Source organism: Colossoma macropomum, unplaced genomic scaffold, assembly GCF_904425465.1.
Source record: "Colossoma macropomum unplaced genomic scaffold, Colossoma_macropomum, whole genome shotgun sequence".
Classification (NCBI taxonomy): domain Eukaryota; kingdom Metazoa; phylum Chordata; class Actinopteri; order Characiformes; family Serrasalmidae; genus Colossoma; species Colossoma macropomum.
In genome coordinates this window covers 4,125,022-4,152,832 of record NW_023494793.1, presented here as the reverse complement: position 1 = coordinate 4,152,832, position 27,811 = coordinate 4,125,022, and the positions used below count along the sequence as shown (strand labels likewise).

The 27,811-nt window shown below is 39.3% G+C and overlaps 1 protein-coding gene across 1 annotated transcript in view; it reads left to right on the top strand.

Moving 5' to 3' along the window:
- Positions 1-27,811, top strand: part of si:dkeyp-14d3.1 (transmembrane protein 132C) — a 410,125-nt gene that overhangs the window by 106,024 nt on the left and 276,290 nt on the right. Inside the window, exon 2 of the mRNA XM_036578202.1 lies at positions 3,911-4,802. Coding sequence (XP_036434095.1) covers positions 3,911-4,802 — 892 coding nt within the window. The remainder of the gene's footprint in view (positions 1-3,910; positions 4,803-27,811) is intronic.

Here is a 27,811-nt window from a genome sequence, read left to right as displayed (position 1 = left end):
AATCAGTGAGTGGATTGCTCTTGAGCGTAAGGTCAAAAAGTCCTTCATCAGTAATTAGCACAGTATTTAAAAGGCATGTAGGGCAGAAGGGTCCAGCACGTTTGTCATGCTTTGAGCAGCCGGCTGGGCAACGGCTTTTAACCCATGTCCCACATGTGCTTCTATGTCTGGAGGTGTGAAGCCCAGCTGAGCTGCAGCAGCATAAGAAGTAGAAAAGAAACAGGCAATGAGCTGTGACTCCCGAAAATTAATAACATCTTTTACTTTCGGGTACACTCTTCAAAATAAAGGTTGCTTTGTGGTTCTTGGTTGTAAGGTTCGAGGTAAAACCTTAAATTTGGCTAGAACCTTTTATATTATCTCAAAGGTTTGTTATACTTTAAAAAGGTTATTCACTGGCAAGAAGTTTGAGTTTAGTCTGTGGTGAAGTTATCCATGGCCAGGAGTCCAAGAGAGAATGATTGTCCTTGTGTTGTGTGGTGGATGAGGCCCTCCCTCTCCCCCGTCATTCAGCGCAATGCTAGCCAACATAGGTGTCTGTTAGTTAACAGAATGGGCAGTTAGGGTTCTCCTCCTAGTATGTTGAGCTGCCAAGGCTCATTTTTACTCCCTTAATGTAAAAAAATGTCCATTTAAAATTATGTAACCGTCAGTGTCCACATACTTCAACGAGTCCTTTATGTTGGATGTTAAGCAATACATCCACTAGAGGGCAGTCCAGAGTCAAAAGGTTCTGACAACAACAAACATGGTGTTGGTGGAGGAGTTCATAGTAATGTACCTACTATGAAATAGATGCAAGAGGCAGCATTGTAGACAGTGGTGGTCTGTGTGGTCATTAAAGACTTTGTGACGTGGGCGGAGAATTCTTTTCACTTATTACCAATGAGAGAAACTGATCATCTCTCGCTTGAACTATTGGCTACACTGCTCCCCACGATTTCTGGTGGTACTGCTCTGTTTCGCCGGTATCCGTGAGCTTTCAGAAAATGAAATGTGCACAAAGATGGACAGAATTAATGCAAAGTACGGACATAAGGCTCCATCCGTATCCATATCCATATTTAACATTGAGCATAAATGAGCCTTTAGCGGTCATTTGAAAAGATGTAGCAAAAGGAGCCTGTGCTAGCCTTCACTCTCCCAGTTTGGTAGCTTTGTGTGAGGTGTAGGCCCAGTGGGAACTGGCCAGAACTACTTCAGGGGGTTAAAATCAACCCCTCCCCAGTAATCCAGTGCACACTTTTGATCGATCCAAACACCCAACAGATAAGGACCGAACAACAGTATGGGCTGTCCAGGGGTCCCTGAGGGCCACTTTAAGAACCACTAAATTAGGGAACCAATGGTTGTTCTATAGGACAAATCAGCGGTACATCACAACAGCAAAGAACTTACTTCCAGGTGGAGAGCACTGCAACTCGTTACTTAGCCAAGATTTTGGAAAAACAGGAAGTCTGATCTTCTCTGGTCACTAACTTTTTAATTTGTGTGGCTAATTCTTGTCTTATAGTCATGCACTGGCATCAGCCATGCATTTTTCATTGCACTCATAGAGCAAAAGCACTCATTCTGTGGGTGCTTGTATGAGTGGTAATAGCGTTAGCGGCTTATAGCTTGTTTCGCCTTATATCAAACTCTCCTTAAAGTAATACTTCAAAATAATGCCATTAACACATCAATGTACCATCCTAGTTTAAATTCTGGTGCTCTTACTGCTGATATAATAGTGCTTGGCAACTTCATCTTCATCTGGAAGGGTAAAGAATTCATTAACTTGTCATTAGCTGCAAGTGTTGCCAAAGGCAGAGGATCCCTCAGTGGAATTAATACTACTTACAGCAGCATCATAGCTTCAAACACAACAAGGTTTTACTGTTATTGCCAGTGTTTTGTCTGTTATGTTTGTGTTTACTGTAAGTTAAGCCCTGAATTGAGGCTTCAGGGCTGACAGGACGCACCAGGAAGAATGGCCAACCATTATGTTTGCAAACTTTCTGATTCAGTCTATGGAATTTCTATGACATTAACCCAAAGAACCCAGGTACCCCAAAAGGGAAGTCTGGACTGTGCTGGATTGAGGCCCTCCAGGAGTGGATCTGGGTGCTTTGGTTATTCTACCATCACCGTGATTTAGAAGATAAAGTACACTTTACATATGAGTGTAAGAGCCTCCTCTGAAAGTCCTCCCACCTTGTACAGACATCATATTTTCATATTCATATTTTCACGATTTTTCAAGGATAAGACCCGCGGGCAGGACTTTTGCAAACATTCCTTAGAAGAAAAAGAAAATAGGGTTACAAATGACCATGAGTTATATTCCTTTTACGGCTGATTGCATCCAATTTAGAGAGCAGCGATCTCATAACACAGTTTAAAGATAAAACCCCTCTAAAAGGTCCACTTTTAATGTTAAAGAAGGCATTTTATTGCTCTCATAACGGCTCTCAACAGTGTGTGTGAGTGTGTGTGCGCACATCGGCCTCCTCGCGACTGCCAGACCCATCATCCGGACTCATCCGTCTCCTCAGCACTTTCTGACCGAGGAGAGATCAATGTTTGTGCTGGAGGTTCTGCTGCTAAGGATATGATAGCCTTCAGCAGCTACTAGCATTAGCAGCAGGGGAGATTTTCCTCAATAAATGTCATCGCTGGCTGTTCCTGGAACAGTTCTGGACTTCACTTTAAGTGGTCTTATTCAGGGAGGTGATTGCTAACGCTAATCCTAGATGAGCTTGAAGAAGCAGAATAGAGGGGGTTTTACTGTTCAGGGAAAGCCTTCATATATCCTGCGTCTGAGAGCCGGTATACCCTAGAGTCTTTTTCAAGCTTCTATAGGTGGTGTGTCAACTTATGTATCTGCTTATCCCTGAAGTAAGACCTAAAAGTTTCAAAAAAGTTTTTGTTTGGGTTTTTGTTTGTTTGTTTCCAGCTCTGGAAATTGAGCTTGTGGGACGATATAAGAAATGTGTCCTTTCTTATTTGCCCACTTGATCACACATAATTAGACCTACTTTACATTACAGTAGACGCAATATGCATCAGCTTTTCCCAGTAGAAGATAGAGGCATTTCATATCTAGTCCGTATGCTCTGTGCAATAATTGACTCGGCTTTGCTTTACTAGACTGTGGAACACAAGGGAGCTTGTGCTTGATACAAGAGCTGAGTCTGTTTATTGAAGTTTGTTTATTAATCTTTCTCATAATCCGCAGTAGAGGTCAGAGCACAGCACATGGTTCACATAGGCATATCAAAGATACAGAGTCAAGAAATGGGTAACAAGGGTCAAACCTAGAAGACCAATCTATAAATATAGTAAACAAGTTAATGCAGGAGTTTTGATTAGCTTAGAGATTTAACAAGGACTGTGAGGTTGAATCAAAGGGTCCTTGTCAGTTTGTAAGGTCGGAAAATTGTTACGTCACCAAAATTGTAACTACCAGGATTTTTTGCATTCAAGTATTCATCAGCAACTGGTAAATTTCTCACATCAAAGATGCATATATCTGCTGGAATGAACTAATGGCAACTTAATCTATTTTGTTTATGTGGTATCACAGGATATTCTGGCTGGTGATGCATTACAACTCATAAAATCAGATAAATAGAATTTTCCTGTATACCACTTTATAACTTTTTTAGCCATTCCGGCCCAACTGCCTTGTGGTAATCCATAAAATTCATGACATGCACCATCAAAAGGCAGCAAGCAGACTAATGGCATAAGACACAGGTGAACATAAGGATGAAAAGAAGGTAACAAGACACAGGTGAACATGATAATGAAGGGAAGGTACTAGGGTACTCACAAGCTAGAAGGTACCATGATCCCAGGAAGGGGATCCAGTGATATCTGACCCTGTTCTGAGCAAATGTCCTTACATTTGTCTTCTCTGTTATGTCAGTTACAGACAGCCGGATCCTGGAGAGCCTTCAGCGTTACTCCTCCGCCCCCACTTACCTGCCTGTCAGCTACCAGCTTCTCAACACCGAGTCATCCTTTTTCCTCAAGGAGGCCACGCAGGACTTCATGCGCAACTCCAGCCTCCTTGCCAGAACTGAACCTTTCTTCATCCACCAGGCCAGGAGACCTCCAGTCATCAATGCCAGCTATGGTACACTCTTTGTGGAGCAGCCTGTACCTCTGGAGCTCCTCCAGACCCCTGGCACCTTTGTGGCCTCCTCAACCCTCTTCACCTTCAACTGGAAGGTGCAGACTTTTGTCCTCACAGAGAAGATCTACCTGGACAAACCCAAGGTTCAGGTTCTTTTCTACGTAGCTGGGAGGGACTGGGATGACTATAGCACTGTGGACAAGTTGCCTTGCGTGCGAATGTTTGCCTTCCACGAGACACAAGAAGTTCGCGGCAGCTGCAGGCTCCGGAGTGAGCTGGGCATCTGTGTTGCTGAGCTGGAGCCTCTTCCTGGTTGGTTTGCACCTCCTAGTGTGGTCCCAGGACGCCAAAGAGGCACAGATTTGTCCAAAGGGACTCCTGTGGAGCTTTACTACTCCCTTCACTCGGTGGAAAGCAGTGAGTGCCTTGGTGAGGAATCTGGAGTCAGGAATTCTGCCCGACTAGAACAAGAAGGCATGTTTGGATCCGCCACATCTACGCCCATGAGGAGGATCGGAAGCGTGAGATTGTTCCGGACACCAGCTGTTCCAGAGTTGTCAGAGCATCGGCTGGACGGGAATTTTGCAGTGCTCGTGCCATCAGCGCCGGTCCGGCCGAGGGATAGTGTGTCGGCTTACGTGGCTGCTTCACCCTATTCACCTGTGGAAATGTTCACTCTGAGGTAGGACTGCCAGGTTTCTCAGCAATGTTCTTTGCGGGTCTTTCTCCTCCAAGTTCTTGCAAATAGGACAATTGGAAGATTGTTTGAGATTCTTAGATGTTCATGTCACAGATCATAGGACACACTCAGGCAGTTTATTTTGAAGATGATGGCAAGGTTCTCATGTTTAAACCCTCAGGGCCTGGTTTCACAGCTTAGGCCTAAAACTTGATACATTTTTTCATCGATGAAATTCTCAGTGCAGTTGGTCAGTGCAATAGTACCCAAGAGAAGGCTTGGTAAAGTGGCTCTTAAAGTTTTTGTGGATGAACTTTTGTTGATGGACTTTTGAAAACGGGTTTATGGAAAGATACTGGCGTCATTTCTAGACCTTATCTTATTTGACTGGTTTACTCCATCACAGATAATTTGAAGCAACTTTTGTTGCAGTAGATGCTGGTCTGCCTGAGCTTTTCCCAGAACAAGATTGAGTCATTTTATTGCTGGTCTGCCAGAATCGTTACATATTGTTTTCAGATCAGTGGACAGACCTTTCTGTCCTCTGTTTTCTGATGACTCTTGTTGGCTCTCGCTGCTTGAACTCCCTCACTTCAGTGTATTTTGACTTTGTAGTTGCTTGATTTAGCACAGCTTTTTTTTTTATTTACCTTGGCGGGCAGAGAAGCGTTTTCATCTCCGAGGAAAAATATCACTGAGCCTCGCTGAGTCGGTGGGCACTAATTAGAATTTGCAGATGCAGCTAAGTGATTTAGGTAATTAACACACAATGCAAATGAGGATGTCATCAATTAGAATGCGCCTCCATTAGCGTAATGACTGTGAGTTCCTCCGATCGTAATCACGGCGGGTGAGAACATTTATAAACCATAAGAGACGCGACGTGACAAGAGGTCAAGCCAATTTGTCAGCCCTTGTAAAGGGAAAGAAGCTAATGTGCAATGATGTAGTAGAAGGAGATGCTAGCATGCTAATGAAAATGAAAGCAGACTGCAATGACTAACGAGCTGATGAGACCTCCTCCAACTCAGGGCAAGTGCTGAGCTTGCGGTGCAGTGTTGTGCATCACTTATTGGAAAGTTTGTTTTTCAGAAATGACGGCTGGAAGCTGGTGACCAATGAGAACGTCTTCTTGCTGCTTTCTTCAGTTCTTTGAGAAAAAAGGGCAACACTTTATTTTAAGGAACACATATTGGCCCAATTTGGACACTTCTAAATGGTTTATTCACTATGCATTAAGGTGTATGACCTGAATTACTGCGTAATTGGAGGTCTGTCATATGGTTATCATTAATAATTGCATTATTAGTTGTAATAATGCACAAAACATTTTATTAGGACTGTGTCATTCTTATCGAATTAGAGATTCATGACCTAAATTGACATCTTATTAGTGTTTAATTGGAAACCTTTTAATCCTGAAAGTTCTTGTTAACGTGTTCTGGTCAATAATACGTCAATTTATGCTCCATATTCTCAAGTAGAATTATAGTTTTCACATATTAGATCTGCCAAACAAGAATAAAAAATAGACCGAACATTCAGTGCTTATTCATAATATTTTGATTGCAATAAACTTGGAAATATTCATTACAATAACACAGTTTGTCCCATTTAGTGGTCTAGCAGTAATGTTTTGAAATTAAAATAAAATATTCCCAGCTGGTATAATTTTGGCTACCAAAAGCCATGAAATGGTCTTTCCTTTAGAATCCTTTTTACTGTTCTTGTATTAATCTTATTGAGAACTCAATAGACCCAAATATGTGTTCCTTAAAATAAAATATGAAACAAAGACATCAGAAGCCCTTCAGTATTTCTCAAGTATCTCTTATTATGGTTCATTGATGTGTGGTATATTCTTCTGGGAGTCATTTCTTGGTCTAAATCCAAGCAGCTGTTTTAATGACATGGATAAATTAATCATTGTATTTTTAACGGCCCATATCTTATGTTTTTCCCCACTTATAACAGTTGTGTAGTTCTATGTAGCAAAACCAATCATAAATCTTTTTTACATTTTGTTACTGTGCCTTTAAATACAGCAGAATACATCAAACAACAAAATAACTACACATACTCAAACAGCCGGACTGGCTGTTGGTGTATATCTCAGAACTGCTAGAAGCCTGTTTCATTCAGTAGATTAATCACAGTCAGGGGGAGGTTTGAGAACAAATGCAGTGACTAGGACCAAATGGCAGTCAGGGGGAGGAATTAGAATGAATTATGTGGTGATTAGGACCAATCCCAGTCAGGGGGAGGAATTAGAATGAACTATGTGGTGATTAGGACCAATCACAGTCAGAAAGAGGTCTCAGAACCAATTATGTGATGATAAGGACTAATAACAGTCAGAGGGAGGCCTCAGAAAAAAAAATATGTGGTAATTAGGACCAATCTAAATCAGGGGGAGGTCTCTAAATTAATATTCCAGGGTTAGGACTAATCATAGTCAGGGGGAGGTCTCAAAATTATTATTACAGGGATTAGGACAAATCAAAATCAAGGGGAGGTCTCTAAATGAATATGGCAGTGATCAGAACCAATCAGAGTCAAGGGGACATCTCTAAATTAAGGATGCAGTGATTAGGACCAATCACAGTCAAGGGGAGGTCCCAGAGCAAACATTTCAGTGATTAGGACCAATCGCAGTCAAGGAGAGGTCCCAGAACAGACATTGCAGTGATTAGGACCAATCATAGTCAGGGGGAGGTCCCAGAACAGACATTGCAGTGATTAGGACCAATCACAGTCAGAGGGAGGTCTCTAAATGAATATTGCAGTGATTAGGACCAATTACAGTTAGGGGAGGTTGATTCTATTCAGTCACCTAATTGTGATTAATTAGAACCAATCACAATTAAGGGAAGGTCTCTAAATGAATATTGCAGTGATTAGGACCAATGACAGTGAGGGGGAGGTCTCAAATAGAATAATGCAGCGATTAGGACCAATCACAGTCAGGGAAGGTCTCTAATTGAGTAATGCAGTAATTAGGACCAATCACAGTGAGGGGGAGGTCTCTAAATGAATGATGCAGTGATTAGGACCAATCACAGTCAGGGGAGGTAACTGAACAGACATTGCAGTGATTAGGACCAATCACAGTCAGGGGAGGTAACTGAACAGACATTGCAGTGATTAGGACCAATCACAGTCAGGGAGAGGTCTCTAAATTAATATTCCAGGGATTAGGACCAATCACAGTCAGGGAAGGTCTCTAATTGAGTAATGCAGTGATTAGGACCAATCACAGTGAGGGGGAGGTCTCTAAATGAATGATGCAGTGATTAGGACCAATCACAGTCAGGGGAGGTAACTGAACAGACATTGCAGTGATTAGGACCAATCACAGTCAGGGCAGGTCTCTAAATAAATATTGCAGTGATTAGGACCAATCACAGTCAAGAAGAGGTATCTAAATGAATATTGCAGTGATCAGGACCAATGACAGTGAGGGGGAGGTCTCAAATAGAATAATGCAGCGATGAGAAGCAATCACAGTCAGTGAAGGTCTCTAATTGAATAATGCAGTGATTAGGACCAATCACAGTCAGGGGAGGTAACTGAACAGACATTGCAGTGATTAGGACCAATCACAGTCAGGGAGAGGTCTCTAAATTAATATTCCAGGGATTAGGACCAATCACAGACAGGGGGAGGTCTCTAAATGAAAAATGCAGTGATTAGGACCAATCACAGTCAAGGGGAGGTCCCAGAGCACACATTGCAGTGATTAGGACCAATCCGAGTCATAGTCCTTATATGTTCAGTGTGAATGGGCGGGGCTAAAGTGCTCTAGGTTGAATTGACAGATATCAGTTGATACATCGGTTTTACGACATTATAAAGCAGTGAATTCAAAACAAGCTGTTTTTCCAGCTTAATTGCCATGTATGACCTGTATGGAGTGAAAAAGGAACAGTTGGTTTAATTCAGAAAAGTGAGGAAAATGAAGTTTCCCATGATTTGAGACCTTTTGTTTGGTTAATTTGGTTAATTAATGTATGGTATGTTCTTGTTTTGATCTAAAGCGATTGTTTCAACGACATGTATAAATTCATCAGGCCTTGTAGATGTTATTGGTCATTGTGTATACGTGCGGAAAAAGGAGGAAATTCATTTTTGGACATCATCCAAAGCCTCCTTATGATCTCCAGCCCCACAGCTGAGAGATGCAGATAGGACCAGAGCTGTAACAGATGCTGGCAGGTATGTGTGTTTGTGTGGTCTAGAAAGCCCTTGTGACCAGCGGGGAAACGACTCTGATCTTTTCGAGTACAACATAATTATAGTTGGCTGCATTACTGGCTTTCTAAAGACCAGCCTGCTGCATTTCTGTCCACACGAGTGAAAGATCTATGCAGATTAAAACAGCTTTAAAGACGGTCTTTAAAAGCCTTCCACAGAGACGCTCCCATCAATTTATGCAAGTCCGAGTCAATTTATGTAAGACTCCAAGTCAAATATCAAGTCTTTTGGGGGTGGGGGGGCGGGATGGGGGGCAAGTCTCAAGTGCTTCATCACGAATTTGATTCAAGCCTGTAGCTTCCTTTGGCGGTGAGAGGGCTGCTATCTGGAATCGATGCATTCAAGTTGATGTGTAATGATGAAATATGATGCATTAAATGATATATTAACTCATGAGCTGATATTTAATGATGAAGTATTATACATTAAATGCCCAGAGAATGAGTGTAAGCAGGATTAGTAATTTCACTTCGTAGATCTATAGACCTGCGGACAAGACACATGAATTATACCAGCAAGACTGCTGGTCCAATTAATCAAGCTTTATTACGGTTCAGTACAAGATACTGACAAAATACTGACAGTGCAAAATGCTGCAATATGCAGATGAATCTCTGTCCAGTCACTGAATATTTTGTCGAATGCTGTGGGCAGCATAACTAATCACAGGCGCTTCTGTGGATATTTTAACATGTCAAGGTAGAGGGGGGTGGTGCTGAAGTCTATCCCAGCGGTCATTGGGTGGAAGGCAGGAAACACCCTGGACAGTTCGCCAGTCCATCACAGGGCAGACACACAGACATGTACATTCACACTAACACCTAGGGGCGATTTAGCATCGCCAACTGGTCTGACTGCATGACTGTGGACTGTGAGAGGAAACCCACACAGACACAGGGGGAACATGCAAACTCCACACAGAAGGGACTCTGGTTGCCCGGCTGGGGAATCGAACCCAGGCCCTGCTGGCTACCTACTGTGCCACCGTGCCAACCACATCTTTTTGTTCTTAAAGAATTTGGGATTTTAATGTACTGCAATACAGATATAGCAATGTAATCAAATCATGACTAGGCCTTCATTTTGGGCCATAAATGCCAAAACTCAGTGGAAAAAAACAAGAAGAAAGCACCTCTTTTTGTTAGCGCCTTTCTGATACTTATATTAGTACGTTAGCACTAAGCTAAGAGGGCGCATGAACATTTTTGGATATTCTAGATTGAACACAGACCTTTGAAGCTTGCGAAATTGGGTCTCATTCACCAAGCGTTCTTAATAAGAAATTTCGGTAACACTTTCTATGAATGTCGCATTTGTAAGCATCTATAAACACATTTATAACATGTTATAATGTATTCATAAGGCATTATAAACGTGATTATAAATATTTATAAAAAAGAATTACATTAAATTACACTTTATAGCCATGTTTATTATACATTATGGATTGTTAATATAATGCATTATAAATAGTGTTAATAACATGTTATAATGTTTGTGCCAAAGAAGTCAGTCCCAGCTTGGAGAGCGTAAAGTAAAGACAAATACCAAGCTAACGGTGGTGTACATTACCTTTCCCACATTGGGTAAAACACTGATGGCAGCTCTAGTTTAAAATCTGACATTTGAAGCCTGTAATGTGCTTTACTGTGAATGTTTTAGTGTTTCAGTAAATCCTTCAGTAAATACTTCAACTTGAAGCCTCACTCTGAACACTGGAGGAGGCTTTAGTACAGTACGCTTCACTTTACTTAGAGCAGACAAATATGACTTATGAGCTCTTATAATTTGTTTTGATCAGTACTTATAATGTATTATGTTAACAATTCATAATGCGTAATAAACATGGCTATAACGTGTAATGCATTTTTATAAATATTTATAGCTATGCTTATAATGTTCTATGAATGCATTATAACATGAATGTGTTTACAGATGCTTACAAAGTTGACATTCATAGAAAGTGTTACCGAAATTTCTTCTTAAAACCTACTTATGCAGTTTTCACAAAGACTCTGACATTCATCAGTGTTTTCTTATTAGGGGTTTGTTCTTAAGTAAGAACAGAATCTACAGACACTCAAGAGCACAAAGGTGTGAACAGTTCTGTGCTTTAAGAACACGTCCTGAATCTGATGTAGACTTTTTCTTAGGACCTTTCTAAAGAACAAATTTAAGAAAAAATTTAACCTTTTGACCTTGTGGCAGCGGCTCAGTAAAGAGTTTCATTGAGCTGCCGCTGCTGTTTTCAGTTCCTAACAACTAACCGAAACCCGCTTAGACTGCGGCTCGTATTTGTGTCTGGAACTTCCAGAAGGACTAAAGTGACGTTTTTTTCTCATTGGTCCCGTCCATTGTAAATCAAAACATAATTCCCAATTATGTTGGTGGTTAATCAAACATGTTCAGTCTCAAGATCAGATCCTGAAGTCCTAATCAATGAGAGAGCTTGATTGGCTGTATCTACTAATCCTGATTGGATGATTTTCTGTCGGGCATTTCAAGGTCTTAACCAAACTTGCTCAAAACTTATCTTTATTTGAACAGTGTAATAAGAGTATTTACCACAAGAGTTTAACACCTTAAACAGTCTTATTACATATTAAATCTCATTATTCAGTAACTACAGGGACTTCAGTTCAAACTGGCTGAGCTATTCTTAGGATTGTGTAATAAAACTTTGGGGCTGCGGGGGGGGCCCTGGCCTTTTAGGGGGTTAAATACAGCAAGCATGATAATTCTAGTAGGCATTTTGATTTCTGGGAACTGAAGAATACCTGTCTATACTTTGGAGTTCCCAGACATCATTAGGCCTTCTCTGAAGGTCACGAAGGCCCTGAGGGCTCTTCACTTGAAAACAATATGATATTTTGTCCATATTGTGCAGGCAACTCTGAAGCAAACAAACTCATACAGACCATACAGATACATATACAGATATTCAGACCACTCAACCATTATTTTAACACCAAAGCTTGTGAAGAAACATATGGAGTTTTCCATAAAGATCAACAGAACACCAAATGCAACGTTTGATGTAATCAGACCTCCTGTACTTGAGTTTAAAGCTAAAATATTACACCAAAACGTCTTCTATTTATATTTCAAAAGCTTTTACACTTAAATAGCACTTGCTTAAGTAGCAAAAGTAAAAGGACTGTGAGTTATTCTAGTTATTATAGTTCTATTATTTTGATGAACAGTTTCTATTCTATTCTAGTCCTGTGTAGTTGCAGACATGACAAACAGAGTCAGATTAAGGAGTAATGACACATTTGTGCAGAACGCAGTGGAGTAAAATGTAAGGTTTTTTACTTTGATAGTGGATCCTCAACGAGTGGAAATACGCTTTTAAAAAGATGGTTCTTTAAGGGTTCTTTAGTAAAGATAATGGTTGTGTGCAGCACCATGAACACTCAAAGAGCTGTTTCCATGCTTAAATGGTTGTTGCTTGGCAAAATCGCTCTTCAGATTGATGGAGAATGTGCTGTATATGGTTCTATGTACACAGTTAAAAATGATGGTTCTTCAGGGGTTCTGTAGTAAAAAATGGTTCTATACAGAACCATGAACACTGAAAAAATTCTTTGCATAAGTAAAGGCTTCTTTGCATTGTGTAAGGGTTCTTCAGATTGATGGAGAATGTGCTGTAGAGGGTTTTATATAGAACTTTTTTGAAAAGGGGTCTATATAGCACCAAAACGGGTCCTTCTATTGTTATGATGTCTGGCTTGTCACAATAGAAAAACCCATTTCATAAAGCATGCAGTTGGTTCTCTACGTGTTCATGGTGCTAAATAGAACCATTTTCTTTACTAAAGAACCCTTTTTAAAAGAGTTCTATATAGAACTATCTACAGCTTATTCTCCATCACTCTGAAGAACCCTTTCACAATGAAAAGAACCCTTTATTCATGCAATTAGGTCTTTGAGTGTTCATGGTTCTAAATAGAACCAACTTCTTTACTTAAGAACCATCATTTTTAAGTGTGTAGAACATTTTTGAAAATGGTTCTAGATGGCACCAAAAAGGGTTTTGCTATTATACTGTTATTTTACTTATTTATTATTTATTATAATGTCGAGCTTGTAACAATAAAAGAACCCCTTTTTGGTGGTATAGAAAACCATTTTCAAAGAGGTTCTATATAGAACCATCTGCAACATATCCTCCGTCAAGCTGTAGAACCATTTCATTGTCCATGGTGCCATTTTCTTTACTAAAGATCCACTGAAGAACCATCTTTTTTAAGAGTGTCCTTAAGTGACTCTGTTGCTGTCCACCATTGTCCAGGACCTATATATATATAAGATGCTGGAGAACATTGTCTCTGTGTCTCTGGATGCTCTCCTGGATCTCCCACACTGCCTGCAGTTGAGCTGAGAGTCGATGTGAGAGAGTGAAATGGCATATGGTTCACATCCTCTTCATGCTGAGCAGATCATTCAGTGACAGCCTGAGCCTTGCAGATGGAGGAGCTGCTGTCTTGAAAGATTCCTCTGGCATCAGGATAGAAACGTAGGATTTCAACATGTGACGCTAAGCAGGATGGTAATTATTAGCATAGCGCAGCTCAGGAGCCGCACCTGTGGTGAAGCACTTCTTTTCAATCCACTTGTTTTCCTCATTTACTGAAGTGTTTCCTATGATTTTGTAAGTCAGTGTATTAGCATGACTCAAATGAGATGAGCAGCCCTAATTTGGTAGGTTTTAAATCCTTCCGATGGGCCTAAAGATGGTATAATAAGAACCCCTGCTGTTCTCTAAATGCTTTAGCAAACAGTGTAATGCAGTGTGATTAGTTCTGGACTTGGTAGATCTATAAATATTTCATTAACATCACAGCATTTTCCAAATATAATACAGTATCGCAGTATCAGATGCTGTTGAAGTTAGCATTAAAAAGGTTAATGAGCTCGAGAGCTGCTACTCTACAGTATAAGAATGTCTTACGAACATGACAAAGTTTGCTTTTATGGATTATTTTGTTCTACACCAAAGGGAATCCTGTACAGTGTAAGACGCATTATCCAGATATGAAATAGGAAACTTACTATTTATTTTTAAACTGTTCTTTCAAAAATAAACTAAGGCTACGTTCAAATTACCAGGCTGAAGTAGCAAAAATGTGATTTTTTGCCTAAATGGGACAGATCTGGTATTTTCAGGGCTGTGTGGACACACAAATCTGACCATTTCAAGATCTGAGCCACTCTGTGTTCTCACCAAATCGAATTTTTTTGTTTGGCCGTTCACATTATCTTTTACGTGTGGTCTGTATGAGACATCAGTCTGAACAGATCAGCTCCTAAACTGACCCACATGCACAAAAGAACAGAGATTCATGTTGCTTCACGTGGCTCTTCCAGAGGTAAACAATCATAACTGCCAACGAACACCAGTCACTCACAGGGGGTTCAGCTTAATCTTCACAAGCATCACAGGAGCCATTAAGTTCCATTGGTGACAGCTGGGCTCATCACCCAGAGTGTGTTCCAGCTCGCCGTAAAAAAGGCGCGGTCACTTCTTTGGTTCGCATCCTCGGATTCTTTAAACTTTGCTTTCAGGCTTTTTACTGTTCTTTGACGCTGCAGCCTCGTTCTCCTACGGCCGCATTCGGCCATTTCTTTCAAAATCTCTTCAAACATGGAGGATTTTGGATGACTTTCTTCTCATTTTTGTACAGAAACGTTTGTTTATGAGTCAAATGTTTATGAGTCTCAGCAGCACGAAAGTATGAGGAGCTGGACTGATGTAAAAGTCACATTGCTTCATATATGTATCGGATGTCAGTACCACATATGAAAGCGTCTCAGATCGGAATTGAAAATATCAGATTCAGTATTTTTTGCTGTTCGCACTGCCACACAGACACACATCTGTGCCACATATGAAGAAAAAGATCGGATTTGGGCCACTTTTACCTGCTGTGTGAACAAAGCCTTTGGCTCTGTTCGCATTACAAGCTCAAATCTGATTTTTTGCCCAGATTCCATCTCCCCAACAGGATGGTTCACACTCGTTTAGGGAAGTGACTCAAATCTGTAATTAATGCGAATGAACTGGCATCCTGAAACGGCTGGCAAGCGCACATCCTAATAAATATTGTAACGTGAATGAATCACACGCATCATGAACAGCAAACAAACTAACCAGCAGAACGAGCCGTCGCTGTGAGGGTAATTCGCTCTGAGCCGCTCTCAGCTGTTTATTATGAGAGCAAGGCGAAGGTGAAAAGAGTCAGATGTGCTGCTTTTCCACTGTTTACTTGCTCGAACTTCAGATCAGGCGTTGCTGCCACAGTAATGTCTAAAGATGGCACAAGCGCAGTGGAAAAAAACACATGAATTCCGGTTTTGAATTTGGATTTGAAAAGATCAGATTTGTGTGTCAACACTGCACTGAAAACGTCAGATCTGAGTCACATTAGGGCAAAAAATCGGATTTGTGCCACTCCAGCCTGGTAATGTGGACCTTTACTTTCATATGTACTCCTAGACTGGCCAATTCGTGGCCATGTGACCTTAATGTGAATGGTCAGATCAGAATTTGTGTGTTTTTTCTCTGCACCGTCCAAGTTGAATTTAGGGCCTGTAAACGGTGCAAAAGCATCTGACCCTTTTTGCCTCTTCTAGCTCTGATAGTGAACAGTCAAAGGCTTCGGTTCTGCTGGTTTGTTGTTTTTTTGCCTTTCCCAAACTGCCTCGTTCAGCTGTGGAGGTTTGGGAGTTGTGGTTATCCGGAGCAGCAAGCGAAAAGCACCGTGGGTCTGCCGTGCAGTGGTGAGCGAGGCTATTCTGTGCTGGGTTGTGGGGGTAGTGGTGCGGTGGTCGTGCCTACCATTCTGTTGAACTGTATGGCCGTTGATGACCTGCCTGCTATCCCAGCCATTCTGAGTGGCAGGTCTCCCCTGCTGTAATAATAATAATACTAATAATAATGTATTTCTACAGCACTTTTGATGCTGGTGGCAGCTAAAGTAACACAATAAATTATAAGTATCAATTTAAAATCATGTAAGAAAATGACAGATCAAATTAAAAAAGATCAATACCAAAGTGATGTAGCGTTTTAATTGAATACTGAATTAAAGAGATACATTTTCACATGTTTCTTTAAAGTGAGCTCCGAGCTTGACTGTCTAATAAAAGCTGAACTGAGCTCCACAGTTTAGAAGCAGAATAACTGAGAGTCTCCCCACGTTTTCTGTATTTTACAGAAGGTGTTTGTAGAAGGTCAGAATCTGCAGATCTAAGATCATAAACAGACAGACACTCTGTGATGTAAGCGGTGCTTTAAGGTCTTTTAGAGCTTTAAAAACAAGTAACAGGACTTTAAAATCTGTCCTAAAGGTTCAGATGGCCAAGCCATGTAGATTAAAGAGCACTCGCTCGAAGCGCTGCGTGTCCCACGTCGTCTTCTTCTACCCTGACGCCACAGTATCAGTGTGACGTCAGTACCAGGCCATGCTAACCAGCCACTAGCTAATGAAATCTGTAACTATTCAAACATCTGACCGAGTCCAGGCTGAGTCTCAGTTCAGTCTGTATGCAGTTGAAGTTAATCTGTCTTCAGGTGTTTAATCATTAATAATTTGTGTTCAACCTGTGATTCAGTTTCAATGTTAAACTGCTGATATGTGCGCACAGAGAACATAGAGAACTCTGAGATAAAAATCAGTTCTTACCTAATATTAATTACACACAGTCCTTATCGTTTTCAACCATAATAATCTAGAGACAGTCATTAGCTACACATGTATTAGAGTTTGCTGGCACTGTTAAGTAGACTGGAGGAAAATCTCAGTAATATAATTCTCCTCCAGACCCCAAATGCAGTCAGCCAAGACATGTTTGCTGTCTAAATCTTGCTTCTTAGGTTTTGCACTAGCGACTAGGCTAATGTAGCTGTTTAGCATTGCGCTAACTGCCTAAATCATCACACACTTGCCTTAAACAGTGTGTTGTTGTTCAGTAATCTAACAGACTTGCTTAAGTGGACACTGTATGACACACTTTTATCTATAAACATGGACAGAAGTGCATTAGCATAGCTAAAAACAGTAGCAGCTGTTAGCTTGTAGGCTGAACTTTGCTTTGATTGTCCAGTCTAGCCGTTTAATGCTAGTGGGTTACGTAGGTTTCATTAATATCATTAATACTGTTAACCCTCTATTGCACAATGTTGCCTCAGGGCAACAAATACATTTTCCTCACTTTACAATAACATTATCTATATTTAAAGACAATGACAGGGTTAGCAATAAGTATGTCAACAAAAAGCATGTTCCTGGTCATACTCTTATCTAATAGTAGGCACTTTTAAACCTCTTTTTTAAGATTCAGTATACTTTTTTGGGGGGATTTTGCAGAAATTTGCAGAATTTGCAGAAATATGTTTGTTGCCTAAAAGCAACACTGTGCAACAGTGGAATGGATTTGACCAGTTACAAGCCAGGTCTCACCACTGCAGGGAACATGGCTTTATATCATTTCTTCCCATTGTGGCACAGTGTTGCTTCAAGGCAACAAACCCCAAAATGACCCCTGCACAAATTATGTAAAAAAGTATTTTGATATTTAATAATTAATAATCCATTCTATGCAAGGAAAGTGAATCAAATATGTTTTTAAAAATTGCTCTCATAACTCGTACAGTAGAGGGTCAAGATGGTGACTGAGTTAAATGGTTTGGTGTATCTATTTGCCTGTCAACCAATCAGAACAAGGATTGTTTGATATCAGATGCTTCTTCAGATATATTGCAGCTAAAACTCGTTGTATCAGATGCTGGCTGAGCTGAATGCCTTACTAGTTTCTACTTCTTTTTCATTCTTTTTCTAAAGAAAGCACCTCCAGCCTCTTCTTCCAATCTGGTTTCTAATTATCACGTCGTGCTGTGCGGAAAAACCGTTTCAAACACGCGGCTCCATTTGGGCCGGTGGAACGCGTCCTGTGGCTAACTTCAAATAAAACAGCAATCACCCACTGCCCTGAGTAAACACCGTAATATTCCTGCTGGATTACGGCCGGTCTTCTGCAGCTGCTTATCTGCACATGCAGACATGCGCTTACACACACATAAACACACAAGCGCACACACACTTTTGTTATTTTCTTGCGCTTTGGCAGTTTCAACATTTTTCAAAAGGCACCGAACCTGCGGTTTGACAGCGTGTTTGAAACACTGGGATTGTTGCCTTAGACGTCTCTCAGACACAGTGCTGGGGTAGCGACTTTAAAAAAAGTAATGCATTACAAATGACTTCTCGAACTGTAATGGGATTACTGGGAAATAAATCTCGCCACTCATTACTTCACTCCTACCGCACACATCTGTACCAAACAGTAGTGCTTTGTTCAGAAAAAAGAGCCAATGATAGTAAACATTGTTTCAAAGCATGTTATTAACCTGTTTAGGAACTAGGAGGTGGAAAGTTGTGGTCATTTTTTTCTGCGGTGTGCAACTTTCCTGCGCTTGCTCAGACAGTGTGTGCATGCACATTTTGAAGGTGGGGTCACTGATTTAACATCAGTTTGCAATATTTCTGTAAAATACATACTCTGGAAAAATCCGTCAGATGGTTTAAAAATAACAGCGGAGAGATTTTTTTTTTTTTTGCACTCAATAATCCGATCATAATCAGATTTCTGCAGTTATCTGATCATTCAAATGATCGTGTAAAGCATACTCTGATTTCTTAGATCGGACTCAGGTCTAAAAATCTGGTTAAGAAATCCGATAAAGAGAGCTGGATTTTGGCTCAGTAATCAGATCTCTCGGTGCATGTGAACTCTTACTCTGATTTCTTTCCGATTTCTCAGTCTGCGCATGTGTGAAAACAGACTGCGGTACCTGAAATAAGCGAGCGGTGTTGCCGCGAGACACAGCTAAACACTTTTGGAGCGAAGCTGAAACCAAATACATGCTTGACGAAATGAAGGATTTAAATATTCTTCATCTTCTAGCATGAAGTTTGAGTTTTACACTACATTTACGTCACGTCTTCTTCTGTGAGTTTATTGACCAGAAATCTGATTACAGTCTGACTCATGTAGACCTGGAGTTTCCCCAGTATCTGATTACTCAAATGCATGTAAATATGTTGATCGGATTACTGACAAAATCTGATTTTCTGCAGTTATTGGATTATTAAATGCATGTAAACAAACTCAACGACACAAACTTCAACAAACAAATTTTCAAATAAATAAGTAAGTTAACTGAGGTGAACTAGTCTCGCTAGCCAGACTTCTTCTCAGAGATCTGGTACTTTTTACTGCATAACATGGCCAAGAACCACCTATCTTGCCAGGAGGACGCTGTTTGATTGATAAGCCCAATGACCAACTGCAGCCCGCTGTGCGTCAATTCTCTGAATGGCTCAGATTTCATCACGATGTTCAGTGCAGACAGATGTTCGCTATTTCGGACTAGGATTTAGCCGGACAAGCCCAACTACATCTACACTCTACTAGAACCTTCTTGTCCAACTGAAAGCCAAAATGAACAGCATAATGTTAACTTTACAATAAATAAATAAATAAATAAATAAAGACACCTTATTTTGTCTTTTTCTTCCTCTCTTTTACGTTTTCCATGTATTTGGCTCCAGATGCATCTGTATTTTGAGACAAGGTTACCCAATCACTGTTTTCCCTCCTGCGAGCATCTTAATGGTTTCGAGCTTGCAAGCATCTGAAAGACAGCATAATGGGACGGTAATAACCCAAAAGTTGTGAGGGCGGCTGCTTATGTCACGTATTAAGTACAGCTGGAATAGAACTGTCAGAAACCATGGAAGAGCTCCTGAAACGGTAAAGGTCCCATATGACTGGCGTACAATTTAAGAGGTCTGATTTGATTGGCTGAGGCAGGCATTACACTCTTCCCCAATGCTAAACAGCAGGATTGCCATCTCCTCTTATATTAGTGAATCTCTGACATCTACCTGCCCGTCAGTTTATCCGGACACGGAGGCATTTAATGTCTCTAAAAGCTCCCTCACAGAAAGTTAGTACATGGAATGGTTATAAATAAGCTGCCTGATGTCTGAGACATTGTTTTATGATAGCTTTGGCGTCAAAGATACATTTTTAAATCCATTCAGTCCCCAAAGAAAACGATTCTTTTCAGATTTATCACTCTTATACCGTCCTCAAGACTCCATATAAACACTCAGAAGACTGTGTAGGTTCACTGGTGGTTTCGGAAAGTGAATAAAATGGCTATATTTAGTGTCCCCTGGTTCCTATCACCACCACTGTAAAGATGTCTGAGTCTCCCCTTTAATACTGTCACTTAGAAACATATGAGTAGTGCAGGCAACGAAATGCACTGTGATTATAGGAGCTGTAAAGCATTACGCTACTTCATTACAGGAAAAACTAATTACATTGCAGTAAGGCTTTGATTTGGACCTCGCAGCGCTGCTCAGACGTCTGCCGCTGTCGCAGCCGCCTGTTCCCCAGCCTCACATCACTGCTCACTGTTATGTTATAGGCACTGAAGCAAATAAAACTCTAAATAACTTGCATCGAACAATCAAACTCCTCTCTCCTCCATAAGTGATATAATGGGTCTGCAGTCATAGGCCGCGGCTGCTGGCTCTGTATCGACTCGGCCCGTGCTCCGCTCTCGTGTAATCTTTCTCTATTGAGCGGAGGGAGTCGTTTTTGGTGGCGTGTTTTTATGCTTCACCCTCTCCACATCTCTAATCTCTCACACGCTGATTATACTCTCCCAGGGCGCGGTGCTCTTTGCAGAGAGCATTTTTTCCTCGGGTGTGGATCAATAGCTAAATCTTCCATACCTCTCTCTCTCTCTCTCTCTCTCTATCTGTAATTCTCTCTCTCTCTCTTCTCTCTCTCTCTCTCTCTCTCTCTCTCTCTCTGTCTCTTTCTGCTGCAGGGCACCGGGGGGACTGGATGGAAGTTGCTAAGACCCTTTAATATGCTCGGTGTATCAGCACTACTTTCCAATTTTAGGTTTAAGCCACAGTGATTCTGGAAGAAGATGCAGACTCCTGCTATCTGGCTAATAAATATGGATTATTAGCATTACTCAAGGGCGAGTGGAGAATATTCCAGTTAGTGGAAGATGACAACCGAAACATGACAACGGAATATAAACTGCTTGTAGTCTGAGCAAATGAGAAACACATTCGCTCTCAATTAAAAGTTTTACTCGTCATACTTTTAGTTTAATAAGTAATAATGTACGCGGTGAACTTAATAAAGTACTCAACAACATGAAGGTTTTAAATGCTAAGTAATATTTGGAATCATCCATTTATGCTAATTTCTTGTCTGGCAGTATGAGGCATTCTGGATATTAATTTCATTAGAAATTCATTCTAGATATTCATTTTATTTCAACCTTTTTCTATACGTTTTGTTAGAATTCTGTTTTGGGTATGCATTTTATTACACTTTTTTCTATATTCTTTTATTAGAATTCTGTTCTGGATATAAATTTTTTTACAACTTAATTCTGAATGTATGTTTTATTAGGATTCAGTCTAAATAAATATTAATTTTATTTTGTGTTAATGCTGAATGCAAATTTTATTCCAACTCATTTTTGGATAGTAACTTTATTAGAGTTTCAACCTGGATTTTCATTTTATTAGTACTTCATTCTGGATATTATTTTTATTAGAATTCCATTCTTGATATTAATTTTATTCCAATTTCAATTCTGGACAGTCATTTTACTAGTATTTTATCCTGGATTTTTATTTTATTAGTAATTCGTTTTGGACATTATTTATTAGAATTCCATTCAAAGTTCATTTTATTATAAATTTAGTGTATTAGTTCTGATACAACGTTTTTCTGAAAATTTTATTAGAATTCCTTTCGGAATATTCATTTAGTAGAATTCCATTCTGAATATTCATTTTAGTAGAAATTCATTCTTGATATTAATTTTATTTCAACTTTTTTCTAGATTTTTTATTAGAATTCTATTTTGGATATTAATTTTGTTACATGTTAAACCTGGATGTTAATTTTATTCTAACTCATTTATTAGAACTTTATCCTAGATTTTCATTTTATTAGTACTTAATCCTGGATATTATTTGTATTTGAATTCTATCCTAAAGGGTTAATTTTATTAAACATTTATTCTGGATATTAATTTTATTAGAACTTAATTGTGAATATTAATTCTTTTGGAATTCCATTCCGTGTATTCATTTTATTACAACTTAATTTTGGATATTAATTTTATTAGAATTCCATTTTTGATAGTAATTTTATTCCAATTTCATTCTGGATAGTAATTTTATTAGTATTTTATCCTGGATTTTCATTATATTAGTAATTAATTTCTGGACATTAATTTTATTAGAATTCCATTCTGAATATAAATTTTATTAGAATTCCATTTTGGATATTCATTTTATTACAACTTCATTCTAATATTAATTTCATTTGTGGAAAACGAGTGCCTCTTTATGCATCTTATCAGCAACAGTGTTTAATCCTTTAAATGGCCCGGAGACTCCGGTTGGTCCAGGATCCCATTTTCCTCTCCTTTAGCTTAGGAATAACTCCAGCTTTTATTTCCATGTAATTATTGAGTAATAAGGCTTACATTGTAATGAGTCTGGGAATTTAAGCAGTTAAACCTGACTGAAGTCACCAGAAAGCAGATGAGATTTTTTTTCGGTTGGGATTTTTCTAACTGAACGTTTCTTAACATTTCATCTTCAAATGTAATTTTCGCTCTGGAATTAAGTAAAGCCTGCTGTTCTCCTGCAGGTAGTGCGGAGGAGAAGAAATAACTTGCATGCAAAAATGGAACTAATCTGCGCTTATTAACATAATTTGTTTTCAGCAGTCATTGTGATGCAGTAATTAGGATGGTTACAAGTCATTGGTAATTCAGTACACCCCCGTATTAAGCTGGTTTATATGCAAATGAAATCGTGGGCCAAAGCCGGAAATCTGATATCCTGAGGACATTGTGTAAGAGAGGAGTGAGTGAGCGAGCGAGAGAGAGGGAGATTACGTCAAAGGAAAATGCCCTGCTTCTTTACTGGAATCAGGAACCACAATAGGTCGGTAATTATGAACTTAAAGGAGACCACATTTGCTTCTCCATTCGGATCAATGGAAATGGACTCGCTTTGGCCTTTTAAGTGCGTACTTTGTATTGTAATAGTATAATTTGTCTGATAGGGGTTCCACAATAACGCCACTGATGGACCACACTTTACCAGTCTCGTCTCCAGCACGGCTGCACAACATGAAAAAAGTAATCAAATGAAAACTTGTACAGTGATTATATTTCTACACATTTTCATTGGCCAATTTATCAGAAACACCTACTATATTGGTTCACTTTGTACGTGTCCATTTACAGACTAAAGCCCATCTGTTACTGCTTGATTAATCAGCTTCCCTCTACTCATTAATCACTGGAATCACCACATGACCACCACAGGACCACCACCAGACATGAAAACTCATGAACAGTGAAAAAGATAACCAGTCCAGAAACCAGCACACCATGACAGGATCTGACAGCGTCATTCCTAAAAGATGATTCATTGAAGTGAGTTCAACAAATACAGCAAATACAGGTCCGGTCAAAAACTGTAGTTTTCTAGGTATTTTGCCTTTTTTTATTTATTGCTTACCATATTAAGGCCTAAAGGTCAGTGTGTATAAAAATCAGCAGCCATCATCCTTTGGGATTTTTCTGAAATCTTTACCGATTTTTTGTGTTGTACTGGCTCCATAAGGAACGTGGTGCTTGGACCCCGATGATCACCGCTTACTATAAAATTTGTAGATGGTTGTTTGGCTTTCATAGCGGTTAGTCATATCAGACACAAATAAATTAAAGAAAAAACATTTGTCTCAGTTGCTAGTAGTAATTTACACATTAAAAGGGAAATTACACATAATTTAACATAAATTGTCTGCACAATTAAATGGTTAAGATGGAAACAGAGTCAGAGTGGGTTAATGTGTGAAATGCTCCATTCAAGAGTTAGAATCGTTTATAGTGGTGGTGATAGGAACCAGGCGTCTGAGATTAAAGCCTCAACGTTCCTTCACAGAAAGTTATTTCATTAAATAATTATGAATACATGTTTTTTTGCCTAAGACATTGTTTTTTGTTCAATATGTTTATATATCGCTGTTGTCAGAAGAAAACCTTCTATCTCCAAAATGGTAACTTTACAGGAGAAGGAAAAAAACCTACTTTACTTTTAATGTAAGTCAGTGGAACCAGACTTTTTCCCAAAGCATTTTGGGATGTTTTTTTTGGCCCATTCATCATGAAATTTACACACAATGTAAAGGGCAACAGGTATTTTCAAATTATGTCAAAAACTAAAAGATGACCAAAATGGAGATACGAGGTTTTCTTCCGACAGCAGTGATATGTTTAATTATTCAGGTATTAAAATAATACATTAAGTGAATATCAAACCTTCCATGTTTTTTTCCTGATTTCAGGTCTTTCAAAGTGAGTGATGTTTTGCATCAGTGACACTGTGCACCATTCTTTGCTCATAGACCTATAGAATATGTTCTCATTGGAATTTGTTCAAATAGACTAAGTGGCTGTCAGTATACTTGGGCTGGGAGAGGTGCGGGGTGTAGTATAGCCTAACACTCTAAATGTGGTAGAGGGGGCTAAAACATTGTGAAGTAACAGTCTGTAACCTACAAACTGCTCCTACAGTTGTATGCAAAACTTTGGGCACCCCTGGTGAAATTACATTTGTGAAAGTAAGTGAACACGTCGTCTACAGGGAACACACTTCTTCACATTTTAATACACAATTACTGTTCAGTTGTGAATTTAACAAAAAGTAATAAAACATTAAAAGGTACAAAACTGTCACTGGAGGGTAAATTTGCATTGTTTGCACCTTGATGAACAATGTACCCGAGAGACAGAGAGACACAGAAAAAAGACAGAGAGAGAAAGAGAGAGATTATGTTAAAGGAAAATACTTTGCTTCTATATGTGAATCAGAAACCACAACAGGTCAGGAATAAAAAACAAAATAAAATGTGGTCTGTGCAAAAGTATGGCATATTGGCATATTGTATATTTTATATTTTATATTTTATATTTTATATCCACCTCTAAAATCTCCCTCACAGAAAATTATTACATGAAATGTTTATAAATACATTACCTGATGTCTGAGACATAGTTTTAAGTAAGTATTTGGTCTAAAACATATATTAGGTATATATTTGAAAAAGCCATTAATAGTGGAGGGGTACATGTGGGGTGCTGTGAGGCAAAATAGTCCCCAAACAAAACTTAATTTTTTCAAATTTACTACTATTTCACCATCATCAACATTCCATATAAAACTCAGAAGACGTGTAGGTTCACTGCTGGTTTTGGATAGTAAATAAAATGGCTATATTTGTGTTGTAGTCATGGCGACCCCTGGTTCCAGTCACTACCACTGTAAAGAAAAGAGTCTTTACCATAAACCCTTTCACACCAAACCACTCTGAATGACTTTGTTTACCTCTGAATGACTGAATTATAAATAAATGTTCTTATTTTCTTATTTCCACTTAGACAATTAACCGAACATATAATTTGACCGCGGGTGTTCAAATTTTAGCATGTGACTGTATATAGAACACCTTAAAAATGGTACTAAACTGTCACTGGGGTGGTTCCCCTCACATTACATAATTGTACTCATTACCTATTTAAGGTGCGCAGGTGGACCTTAAGGCCAGTGTTGTATCTTTGAGGGTACATTTTCACTGTTTATAATTTGATTAACTAAAATGTACCCATACAAAACCTTTATACTGACAGTGCAAGTGTTTCTGATCAAATGGACTTCAAATGTAAACGTAATTAATGGACCTAATAGTGGACGTAATAAACTAGTAACTGAGTGCACTGCAATTGCAATATGTTAAAAGCACATTAGTGACTCAGTAATGTGAGCTGGTTAAAGATTGACCTGCATTATTGTAGCTTATATAATTACTTTATATAAGCTAAAATAATTGCATGTATTCATCTGGGTCTGTGATTGGTCAGTACTCTCACAGTTGAGCACTATGATTGGTTAGAAGGCTCCTTTGCATATTGCACACTTTGCCAAAGGCCAGTATCACAATAAAGGTTAACAAACAGTATATATTGTGTGCATTTCTTCAGCCTGAATCTGAGTTTCTTTTCCTGCAGTCGGGCAGAAGCTGAGAATTGGCCAGTGTTATGTAAAGGTAAGAGAGATTTAATAACAATACGCAAACGTCAAGTGAAGGCCGGCGGATAAGCCTAGGCAGTATAAACTGATTACTGCGGGGGTTTTTCAAAGACTGAGGTTATGAAATCCTGCAGGAGGGAAACCCTGCTACGCCTGTTTTTCGGTTGCCTCCTTTCGTCGAGGTTGTTTGAAAGTCGCTATTTGCGTCTTGAAGTTGCGAGGCAGCCCAGTCGAGCTGGACTTTTTTTGAAGTGGAAATGAGAGCGTAGAAGTTCAGAGAAGTGTGTGTGTGGCTCGATGGGTGCTTCTGTGTGCTGCTGGCAGAAGAAATCAAATGTTTATTGTTCTTTCCATAACTATTTGTTTTATTCACCCCCCACTAAGAACAATCTACAGAGCTTTTGGATGCTTAGCGGCAGAATAAGACTCCTTCATCTGTTCTTAATGAGAGAGAGAGAGAGAGAGAGAGAGTGTACATGCGCTTGCTCATGTTTATATCGAGCAAAGTGAACATGTAGAAGCAGGCCGTCCTCTAAGAAAGCAGTGGCTTCATCTCTAAAAAGCGACGCTTGGCTGAACGCATTATCTCAGCTCTCGCTCTCTCATTACTCACACTGCTGCACAGCACAGAGCGCTGAAAATCTTTACTTCGCTTTAAAGTGAGGAAACAGAAGAGAAAATGAGTCTCTGAAGTGAAAACGTAAAAGCATCTCATTTTAAACTCACTGCCAAGATGAAACGATCAAAATCGGCATTAAAATTTAAAGTATATTACATATTCAATCAAAACTTCAGTTCCAAAAATGTATGTAGAAAAACAGAAAGCAGTGATTAGTAAATTCAGTTTGACCTCACTGTAAAACATGAGAAGTCAGCTCAATTGAAAATGATAAAGTAACTGATCTCACAGCTTTTTTTTCAGTTAACTCAACTTGAGGACACTAGAGTTCACCCAACACAAACATCTTAGTTCAGTCAAAAGTTATTCCAGCTCTCTTTTCTAGCTCTGCATCTCAGTTTCTAGCTGGATCTCTTTCCATCACACAAGCTCATCAGACATTTTCTCCTCTAAAACTCACAACCTCCTGATTTTTGGATGAAATATTAGATTACTAAACAGCTGCACCACATGTTAGCATGTTTTTTTTGTGTTAAAAAGAACAAATATTTTCTACAGTGTAATAAACACTAACATTACTGAACACAAAATGTGAACTTCACTTGTTCTTGAGTGGTGCAACAGGCTAAGCCATCACCCCAACAGGAGATCCTGAGTTTGAACCCCAGTGATGCCATAGCCATCCGTAAGTGAGTACTCAAGAGGGGAAAACGTCTGATGGGATTGCGTGATGTGACCCCCAGCTAGAGGGGAAACAGAGTTAGCATAATTTATAACATAATTTTTCTTTTAATTTTTCTTAAAATAAGATACAATGCTATGTTAAATTTAAAACAGTACAAAAACATGGTACTGCTTTACCTTATAAACTTTATATCAACGTTTTGTTTTTTAGAATATATAAATATAAGTTGGGA